The 11738-nt window shown below is 41.1% G+C and overlaps 1 protein-coding gene across 1 annotated transcript; it reads left to right on the plus strand.

The window, feature by feature from the left end:
• Nucleotides 1-1081: 1081 nt before the first annotated feature.
• Nucleotides 1082-8880, plus strand: LOC134461903 (ICOS ligand-like). Its single transcript, XM_063214743.1, has 5 exons — nt 1082-1122; nt 6026-6385; nt 6602-6694; nt 8550-8576; nt 8684-8880. Exons 2-5 carry the CDS (start codon nt 6040-6042, stop codon nt 8878-8880), a joined length of 663 nt encoding a protein of 220 aa, XP_063070813.1. The 5' UTR covers nt 1082-1122; nt 6026-6039.
• Nucleotides 8881-11738: the final 2858 nt, after the last annotated feature.

Below are 11738 nucleotides of genomic sequence, written 5' to 3' on the forward strand. Positions count from 1 at the left end.
TTAAAAATATATATACATATATATATATATATATTTTTTTAGGGGCTTTTATGCCTTTATTTGATAGGACAGTCTGAGATGGTGACAGGAAGCGAGTGGGACAGAGACGGGGTGGGATCGGGAAATGACCCCGGCCGGACTCGAACCGGGGTCCCCGTGGGCATGCAAGCCCAAATGTGGGGGGATTAGCGTGCTGTGCCACAGCGCCCCCACTACCATGAATACTTAACACATTTTTAGCAAATTTGATTCATGTTAAAGGGTGGCACAAGAGAAATTTTGAATTGCACTGAATGGGCATTTTTAACAAAACCAGTGCAAAGTTTGTTTTGAGGCTGTTTTGACCAAATCTATTAATAAAAGTCATACAGAAGTTGCATTAGTTTCCACTTCTCCAAGACAACAAGCACCCAAGAAAATGGCTAAAGGATGGCTACTTTGAACATGACTAAAGGATTAGCGCAGAATTGCTAAAACCTTGTTAAAGGAAGCATGCAAAAACACAAGTACTCACAACACACTTATGATACTCCTTCCTACACACACACACACACACACGCACACACCCACACACACACACACACACACACACACACACACACACGCACACACCCACACACACACACACACACACACACACACACACACACGCACACACCCACACACACACACACACACACACACACACGTGCAAACACACACACACACACACACACACACACAGAGAGAGAGAGAGAGAAAGAGAGACAGACACACAGACACACGCACACACACACACACACGCACGCGCACACACACACACACACGCGCGCGCGCACACTCACACACGCAGCATGAGAGAGAGGTCAAGAAGGTGGGTGTGGGTGTGCCTGTGCGTAGGAGGTGTTAAAACGGAGGCAGAGGCATACAGTAGCAGTAGTGGTACAAAGCTATTCAGAAGATAGGCAGCCACTTGTGAAGTGGTAGTTCTACAGTTCCTCAACAGCTGATAGAACGACGTTAAGTGAACACTGAATTATAACCCACTTCCTGCTTCCTGACAGGCGGATAACAAACCACAGAAGAGACCGAGATTGTTTGGAGGACTGTTTGGATCTGATAGAAAGGAGACGGACTTGCACGGTAGGTGAACTCTACTGCTCCATAGATCTCCCACTCATCTTTTTCTCTCTCTCCCAAGGTTTCACTAAACTTTCTTTTTGTTTGCTTTGGGGAAGTTGAATGTTTCAGATGTGACTATTGATGCATTTTTGAGAGGGAAGGAGAGAGAAAGCAACAAGGTGAGGATGGGGGAGGGGGGCATAGAATTGTTCCAATTCACCTTTCTGTTTGAAGTGCAATACTGTACTTCTGTTTGAAGTACAATATCCAACCTAAAACCCATGAAGTAGCCTACTTTGTTTTTTCCCTCATTTTCAATTTTGGCAGTACATAGCTTTTGGAACTGTGGTTCATCATAAGAAATGTTATTCATGAGCATTTATGTTGTCTACTGTTGAAATCTGTCTGCTTTACAATTTAATACATCACAGACCTACACCACTTGTCAGGGGTTTAAATGATATCGACCTTTTTTGCATAGTTTATATTTCCTTTTATATTTTTCATTGAGGTTGTTATATGTATTTTTCCACGAGAGTTTGTCGCCCTCTATAGGGAGAGACAGGGGGGGCAATTAAGGACACAGAGAGAGAAAGAGGGAGAAAGTGGTTGTGTGCAGTGTGCATGCATGAGTCATGCAAGCAGGCAGAAGTGAGGACTCAGTGTGTGTGTGTGTGTGTGTGTGTGTGTGTGTGTGTATGTACCTACTTAGTACCTAATACTTTATTTTTATTTTTTTTAGCAAATTCGTTTTGAAACTTCATTCTTAAATGACTTCTCTATTTTTCATCATACACAAATGACAATTCATGATATCCTCCAGCTAACCTATTTAAATGGTCAAAATGAAATATAATGAAATTCCTAAAAAAATGTGGAAGATACACCAACTTGTTACATTCATGGTGTTTCGGTCAAAAATAACCGGACCATTAATTTACATCTCCCAAAGTTATATACAGTTTATATTACATGCACTTGACCCTCATGTACTTTTTTGTTAGGCTTTTCAGAATACAACCATATGTGCCATATTAGTATAGATGTTTACAGTTAGTTGAAATACTTGAAAAAGTAAAGGTGTTCCAAACGGCCTGACAGCCTCTGAGAGGCCCCAGACTCAGTTTAATAAAACGATTTGGTGCAAGATAAGAAAAAAAGCTTACAAATCACTAAAACAAAGCAGGATAACATTTAAATCACATTGGAAATGTTTCAAAAAGATGTATAAAAGGTATTAATCACAAAATATGCGAATCAGATTTTTAGTCAATGTATTATTACTTTTTTGTGTAGACGGTCAATTAACACCATGTTCGTAACCATGTTTCTAACACAACCAGAGGGTTAAAGGGTGGCACAACAGAAATGTTGAATTGCACTGTATGGGCATATTTAACAAAACCAGTGCAAAGTTTGTTTTGAGGCTGTTTTGACCAAAGCTATTAATAAAAGTCATACAGAAGTTGCCTTAGTTTCCACTTCCCCAAGACAAGCACCCAACAAAATGGCTAAAGGATGGCTACTTTGAACATGGCTGAAGGATTAGTGCAGAATTGCTAAAACCTTGTTAGAGGAAGGATGCAAAAACACCACAAGTAGCCTACTCACACTCACCCACCAGCCTGATCTCCAAAAATTCTGTGCTCCTGGACACGGATGTTAAGGACACGAAATCCGTGTCCAGGAGCACGGATTTTGCCAAAATTCCGTGCTCCTAGACACGGAATTGTTTTCCGTGATGGGCACACGGAAGTGCTTTCTGTAGGCTATTACCACAGCACTGTGTTAACTCTATCATTAGAAAATACATACCAAATGCTAATCCTAAACAAAATAATGCTATAGCAATTTAAGTTGTGCCCTTACCAAAACATTCCCTTAATGTCATTAAAGACATATTTTTGAGAAATACCTTTTCCAGTTGGTTGCTAGGCTATCAAACTCATATAATGAATGAAAGAAAACTAGCTGTGCCCAGACCAAAACAATCCCTAACCCTAACCTGTCAGTAAGAAATGTTTTTTTTTAGACAAAATATTTGAAATAAGAAAAATCCTGAGAAAACACAAGACTGTGGAAATAGCCTATAGAAAGCACTTCAAACAATTCCGTGTCCAGGAGCACGGAAAACAATTCCGTGTCCAGGAGCACGGAATTTTGGCAAAATCTGTGCTCCTGGACACGGATTTTGTGTCCTTAACATCCGTGTCCAGGAGCACGGAATTTTTGGAGATCATGTTGCACACACACTCATGTGCAAACAGACACAGACACACACATGCGCGCGCGCGCACACACACACACACACACACACACACACACACAGACACACACACGCGCGCGCGCACACTCACACACGCAGCATGAGAGAGAGGTCAAGAAGGTGGGTGTGTGGGTGTGTCTATGCCTGTGCGTATGAAGGCGGGTGTGTTAAAACTGAGGCAGAGGCATACAGCAGCCCAGAGCTATTCGATACAAAGCTATTCAGAAGATAGGCAGCCACTTGTGAAGTGGTAGGTCTATAGTTCCTGAACAGCTGATAGAACAACGTTAAGTGAACACTGAATTATAACCCACTTCCTGCTCCCTGACAGGCGGATAACAAACCACCAAAGAGACCGAGATTCTTTGGAGAACTCAGATCTGATAGAAAGAAGACGGACTTGCACGGTAGGTTAACGCTACTGCTCCATAGATGTCCCACTCGTCTTTTTCTCCTTTCTATCTCTCCCAAGGCTTCACTAAACTTTCTTTTTGTTTGCTTTGGGGAAGTTGAATGTTTCAGATGTGACTATTGATGCATTTTGAGAGGGAAGGAGAGAGAAAGCAACAAGGTGAGGATGGGGGAGGTGGGGGGGGGCATAGAATTGTTCCAATTCACCTTTCTGTTTGAAGTGTAACCTAAGGTAGCCTATACTACCCTACAAAGGCAAAGTGTAGTAACTTCATATTTTGCCAAATTTGAGTTTAGACTTAAGTGGTCTATATTACACCTCCTTTATCTTGTGACAAAGCCTGTTTCCCATTTTAGAGATATTGCTATGCCCCATTTGCAGTTACAACAATATCCAACCGAATACCCATGAAGTTCTTTGAAGTTCTTTTTCTCAGTTTCAATGTTGGCTTAGTTACCGGTACTTCACTTTGCCTTTTTGTAGGGCAGAATAGCTTTTGAAACAGTGGTTTAGCATAAGCATTGTTATTTTTCGTAAACATTTGTTTTGTCAATATTGCATGTCTGTATGATCTGATGAAAAGTGTCTGCTTTGCCATGTAATATATCACTGTAGGTTACACTTCAAACAGAAATGTGAATTGGAACAATTCTATGCCCCCCCCCCCCCCCCCCCCCCCCCATCCTCACCTTGTTGCTTTCTCTCTCCTTTCCTCTCACAAATGCATCAACAGTCACATCTGAAACATTAAACTTCCACAAAGCAAACAAAAAGAAAGTTATACCACATGCCAGGGCTTTAAATGGTACCCACCTGTTTTCTAGCATGGTTTACCCTTCCATTAAGTATCATTGAGGTTGCTATTTAGACTTTTCCATGAGAGTTTGTCGCCCTCTAGAGGAGAGTAGAGACAGCGGGGGCAATTAAGGACACGGACTGAGAGAAAAGCAGGAAGAAAGAGAACGTGTGCAGTGTGCATGCATGCGTCATGCAAGCAGGCAGAAGTGAGGTGTGTGTGTGTGTGTGTGTGTGTGTGTGTGTGTGTGTGTGTGTGTGTGTGTGTGTGTGTGTGTGTGTGTGTGTGTGTGTTTGTGTTGTGTGTGTGTGTGTGTGTGTGTGTGTGTGTGTGTGTGTGCGTGCGTGTGTGTGTGTGTGTGTGGACTCAGTTTGTGTAGACTCAGTTTGTGTAGACTCAGTGTGTGTGTAGGCTCAGTGTGTGTGTGTGTAGACTCAGGGTGTGTGTGTGTGTGTGTGTGTGCGTGCATGCGTGCGTGCGTGCGCGTGTGTGTGTGTCAGGCTTGTACGAAATTCCGAATTGGATGAATTTGAATTCAAAGTAATGCCATAATATGGAACACTAGGTGGTGTGTGTGTGTGTATGTGTGTGTGTGTGCGTGTGTGTATCGCGTATCGGCCATACAGCCTTCATCAGCCTTCACACACACACCCTGATGAAGGCTGTATGGCCGATACGCGTTGGTAATTTTTAATGTATTAGCCCACGAATAATGACTGTTTTGGACTTATTGAAATCAACTGAAGTGCCTGGATCAAGGACTTTTTGTCCTCCTTTTTTTGTTTATTTGTATACTGTTGATATGGCTGTAATAAACTTGAACTTGCACTTGAACTTGAACCAAACCTGAACTTCGTCAGGCTCTCTGTGCTCCCCAAACACACTGTTATTCTTTTTGTGTGTCAGTCAGCACTTGATCTGCACCTTTTCCTGGGATGTGCACAATCTTCACCTACAACCCCATTCTTTTTGTATGTGACTCCTACATTTCACAGTTGTTTATGTTTGCTTTTGCCAAGTCGTTAGCCAACAGTCTGCCTATGAACGTGTTGGCTTTAGTTTAGAATATAACGGTAGTCCAACACTCCTCTCACCTTTTGTGGGGAAAACGAGGGAGGTGTGTGTGTGTGTGTGTGTGTGTGTGTGTGTGTGTGTGTGTGTGTGTGTGTGTGTGTGTGTGTGTGTGTGTGTGTGTGTGTGTGTGTGTGTGTGTGTGTGTGTGTGTGTGTGTGTGTGTGTGTGTGTGTGTGTGTGTGTGTGTGTGTGTGTGTGTGTGTGTGAGAGAGAGAAAGAAAGAGAGAGGGTGTGGGGGTTGTGCAGGAGGACACAAATTGCATTCTGTCTGATCAGTTGCTGAGACGTATCTGCTATGTTTAGAAACATTGATGCACTGCATTCTTGGTATGCCTTTCCTTCCAAGTTTTTTTTTAAATTTATTCTGTCATTACAGTGTCTCTGATCAGGATGCTGGTAAATGCAACTCTGGGCACTTGTGTCCTCTTGCAATGCATCCTGCCCCATCACCCTACCCTGCCAAACACAAGGGTGTACTGGCAAACAAAGCCAAGTGATGGGAAGGCTGTCCATCTCTACTTTGATGGAAAGGAAGACCTGGACCACCAGGATCCCCTGTATCGGAACCGCACCGCTCTGGACCTCAGCCAGCTGGCCGCAGGGAACTTCAGCCTGCGGCTTTGCCACCTGACCGAACAGGATAACAACACCTCGTTCTACTGCCTCCATGCTACAACAGCGAACAGGAGCCCAACAAAGATCAGCCAGGTAACCTTGCAGCTGCAGGAACCCAAAGGTGAGTTTGGAGGGGCAGCATTCCTTCATTCCTTCATCCATTCATTCATTCACTCATCCATTTATTAATTAATTAATTAATTCATTCATTCATTATTTCATTCAGTCAGTCATTCATTTGTTTTAAACTGTGATAATGCTTTTAAATTGCAGTTAGAAATCTGGAATATGTTAATATAGGCTATTGTAAATGTTCATTTGACATTCCCGGCTATAGATTCAGAACCTCCATGGCCATGGTGGACTTGGGTGATCTTGGTCTTGGCAATCTTCTTATTTGTGCTTCTTGCACTTGGCATTTTTTATCTTGGTAAGTATGTTTAACACATTGTAAAAAAAATTGAGGGTTCCTAAAAGAATGGCCAGACGTCCGAAAGGTTACTTCAAAATAAAACATGGAGCAGAGCGTGCACCATTTTCTTTATTTTCTTTGACATATGTGCAGCACCTAAAAAAAAGACTTTACTGGTGTGCAATACCTCTTTTTTTCCTACATCCTCAAAGAATGGGACCAAAAGTTCCCCAAGGGTTCTCTGAGGAACCTTAAAGTTCTTGGAGGAACCATTATGGGTTCTTACGCAGTGGCAGTTGAAAGGTTCCTCAAAAAAACTTTACATGTTTTTCAGTTTGCCACTGTGGGGTATCCCTTGGAGTTCTTCCAAACACCTAGAGCAGGGGTTCCCAATCTTTACCATGACAAGGCCCCCCATATACCGGTAGATTCCAGCCAAGGTCCCCCTTACATGGGCTATGACACAATATTTTTTTTTTTCACAACTCGATGAAGTTGGTGCATTCCGAAACCCATACAAGTACTTCAGAAAGCATAATAACCTACATTGTACAGAAGATTGTTTAGCTTATTTTTGTTTATGTTGGGTTCATAAGCTATTCAATTTATTAAATCATTAATTTTATTTTGCTGTATTTTTCCTGCCACCTGCCATGGCCCCCCTGGCATCCCCTCGCGGACCCCCAGTGGTCCCCGTCCCCTACTTTGAAAACCACTGACCGACCTAGAGGTTTATCAGAGAGCGTTTAGGGGTTTACCCCACACTAGCAAGGAGGTCGGGGCAGGTATTGCAATGACCCTGTCTGTCTGTCTGTGTGCCTGTCTGTGTGTCTGTCTGCCTGTCTGTCTGTGTGTCTGTGTCTGTGTCTGTGTATTTGCTTGTCTGTCTGTGTGTCTGTGTCTGATTGTCTGTCTGTGTGTCTGTCTGTCTGTCCGTCTGTCTGTGTGTCTGTGTCTGTGTGTCTGAACCTGCATGTTTGTGTGTCTGTCTGTGTGTCTCTCTGTCGGTCTTTCTGTCAGTGTGCCTGTCTGTGTGTCTGTGTGTCTGTCTGTCTGTCTGCAGTGTTTTGAGTTTGGTGTGAGTGGTGCCAAACACGCAACATCATGTACATCTAGCATTGACCAGGGGTGGCAGGTTTAACAAACCAACATCATACTGTATCTAGCATTGACCAGGGGGGGCAGGTATATCAAAGTAAAAAAACATGCACATCCGTCTCAAAAAGATTGGGTGCAGGACTAGCAAAGTCACACGAAAACTGAAAATAAAGTCTGCGACACCAAGCTAACATTTCTCTGACTTAAATTTAAAGTAAACAAGCAACATCATGTGCATCCCCTTGTATATACAGAGCCTTTTATCTTTTAGCAATCAAGGATATAACCTACACTCAAATAGCTACATTGTTTTAAATGTCCCCATAATAAAAACAGAATTTGATTTGGTAAAACTGCTTCTATTCATTGTGCCCCAACTCACTGGAATGAGCTTCAGAAATCTCTTAAGCTTGCTGTTTTTATGTCTGTAGCTGAGTTTAAAGCATATCTTAATGACACTTTTAAATCTGTCTGCATTTGCTTTTAATCTTGAAATCTCCTTTTAATCTTGTTTTATGTTTATTATTTTATGGTTTTTATTGTGTAATTTTATCTCTTCATCCATATTAATCTGTTCTGTTTTGTCTGTGTCCTGTCTGTAAATGTAAATGTAATGTGTGCTGCCGCCTTGGCCAGGGCTCACTTGTAAAAGAGAATTTTATTCTCAATGTGATTTTATTTCCCTGGTTAAATAAAGGTAAAATAAAAAAAAATCTAGCATTGGCCAGGGGGCAGGTTGCCATCTCTGACTGCTCTTGTTTTCTTTTCTGTGTAGTGCGAAGATGGAGAAGGAGCGGAACAGGTAAGAGTTTTTCTTCTGTTGTCACTCGAGTCATTGTCACGCTTGTCTCTCATCACCAGTGATCTCCTCATTAACCTGTACTGCATGCCTCTCTGATGGTCACATAGGTCACATAGGTCACATAGACAACGACCCTGGAGCGGCCAATGGAATCCCCACTGGAGTAGCCAATGAACTGGCCAATGGACCAGTCAAGAGAAGAGGCGATGACTCCAGTGCAGCGCTGGTAGACAACAAGGAAGCTGTTGACCTGGAGATGGTAGCAGGTGATCCACTGCTGGAGGACAGGAGCCAGGATGGATGAGGAGAAGACATTTGACATCTGTCCCCCCTGTCCCACTTGTAAATACATCTTGAATTACCTCCGCCAAGGAGGTCATGTTTTCGGTAGCGTTGGTTTGTCTGTCTGTCTGTATGTTTGTTTGTTTGTTTGTCAGCAGCATAACTCAAGAACTAATTAACGGATTTGGACGGAACCTTGTGGTGTTGTTGATAATGACCCAAGGAACAAGTGACTCAATTCTAGTGGTGATCCGGATCATGAACCGGAACCAGGACTTTTTAAAATATTCCGTCAGCAGGATAACTCAAAAACTAATCAACGGATTTGGACAAAACTTTGTGAAGTTGTAGATAATGACACAAGGAGCAAGTGATTAAATTCTGGTGGTGAGAAGGATCACAAACCGGAAGCAGTACTTTTTAAAAGATTCTTCCCCTTTGCTGGCCTATAAATCTAGACGCCCCTAGTGACCAGAAATTGAATTGCGGGAACTCCACAAAAAGAAGGCAGAAAGACTTAGGGTGTAACATAGTCAAATGTTCTATCAAGCAGCTTCCTTGGCGGAGGTCTGTGCTCTCTGAGTGCTTCCAGTTTAAATAAATGTTTTCCACAGTCCTTACAGAAAGCATGTTGATGGCCTTGAAGTATACCCACCTTTTATTGTTCATACACCGTAATGTTGCTGCATTATTTCAATTCTAAGATTTAGCATCTGTATTCGGTACTCTCTAAGTGTGGAACTGACATAATATTAATAATAATAATAACAACAACAACAACAACAACAACAACAACAACAACAACAACAACAACAACAACAACAACAACAACAACAACAACAACAACAACAACAACAACAACAACAACAACAACAACAACAACAACAACAGTAGTAGTAGTAGTAGTAGTAGTAGTAGTAGTAGTAGTAGTAGTAGTAGTAGTAATAATAATAATAATAATAATAATAATAATAATAATAATAAATAGGCCTACATCTAATTGCCATGCATATCATTGATATAGGTACAGTATTATGACAAGCTGGTCAATGTAAAATTACATACTTCATATTCAGTGAAAACAAGGCAGATATTTTGTGTTTAACCATGGAGATGGATGTGTGTCTTTCCAGGTGTGTAGGCCCTATGTATGTATTTTAGACACTACCCAAAACATGAAATGCAACCCACCACACACCCAAAACCCATTTACGTCAATGATGAGGTGAAAGTTGTTTTTTACAGGAACATAGTCAAGAGCAAAAAGAAAAAAAAACACTTTCTGTTCTGTTTCGCTTCCAAGAATTCTGGATATTTGGTTCCCTTATCTCAGTAACCCTTTTAAGATTCAAAAGTTTATTGACATGTCAGCACAACTAGTGGGAATCTGTTATGTCCTATCCCTAACATCAAATACATGTTTTGGACAAAGACACATAACAGCAGTACAGGTACACATAAATATGGGCGGACAACCACGGACATAGAGACATAAACAGTAAACAGTAGAGGGTGTCCGAGTAGTCATTGGACAATAGACAATGATGGTCAGTAAACAAATTGCATATTAAACGGCATTATTAACTGCATGTTGAAGTGTTACCGGGAAAAGTGCCATACAGCACATGCAGAATACTATAAGTTGCATGAATGGCAAAAGTCATAGCAGGTTTAAGTGTCTAATGGCTAGTGGATATGTGCTGTCTGTAAACTGGGATGTTGAGGTTGTAAAGCCCCTATATCTCCTGCCTGATGACAGGAGATTAAAATTAAAAAAAAAAAAAAAAAAAAGAGTAAAAAAGATCTTCTTGTTTTGGGTTAATGGCGGGTTACACGTTGCTTGTGCATACTACCAACGATTAAAAAGATGATATGCTGGATGTTAAATCACAACTTGTCGATGCAGCATTATACGTTTGCTTTTACCAGAATTGCAATGACCAAGTCATTGTGTATTTAGTATAATAAAGCCCTTGTGTTACGTCATAGTAGTGTGTAGCATGCTACATGCTACAGTGATCCATTGACTTTCACTAGCTTAGCGACATACTCCCTCTTTTAACTTGTCTTAAAGCAAGACAACGCTTAACATGAAAAATAAGACACTTTACCACCTTTATAACCCCCAGCCAACAATTTTAACTGTATCAAGCCCCCAAATAGTGGCATAGCCTACGCCTTTAACTTTTCAATGCCTATTGCAACATTCCACAGGTGGAACGCTATGCATTATGGGGCTACATAACACACATGTCTACGTAGCAAATCATACTGTACTAAAAGGTACGAAACGTGGACCACTATACTATACTGTGACATACCAGAGATGACCTATTGGAAACTAAGAAAATCTTTGACTAGGCCTATATATAATATAAATATTTGAGTATATATAGTATATACAGTATACTGTACAGTACTGTAGGCCTACTGTACTGTTACTATACTTGCTTGCTTTTTAAATTCAAACTATACTATACTATACTATACTGTACTATACTGTACTATACTACTGTATACTATACAATATAATTGTATATTATATGCACAATGTTGTTTTAAGTCATCGAGGTAGACCCTAAGAACGTTTCAACATGTTCATATATAATGTTAGATTCTGAGGATGTTACACTGCTTATGAACAGGTTAATATCATCAGGTTCAAAGTTCAGAATGCATTTGAATTAATGTCATTTAGCCAATAGAAGGCTAAGACTGCATCTTTGTCAGAGTCTATGGCATTCATGGTGTACATGACAAATGTGACATAGGCCATACTTATTCCTGTTACCCACATGCCTGCTGAAGATCCAGGGTGATCAAAGTGTTGAATGCTTTTTAAATTTTAAAAAAAGTAATTTCTTGGAGCATATTGGCATT

The sequence above is a fragment of the Engraulis encrasicolus genome, chromosome 13 (genome assembly GCF_034702125.1).
Source record: "Engraulis encrasicolus isolate BLACKSEA-1 chromosome 13, IST_EnEncr_1.0, whole genome shotgun sequence".
NCBI classification, from domain to species: Eukaryota; Metazoa; Chordata; class Actinopteri; order Clupeiformes; family Engraulidae; genus Engraulis; species Engraulis encrasicolus.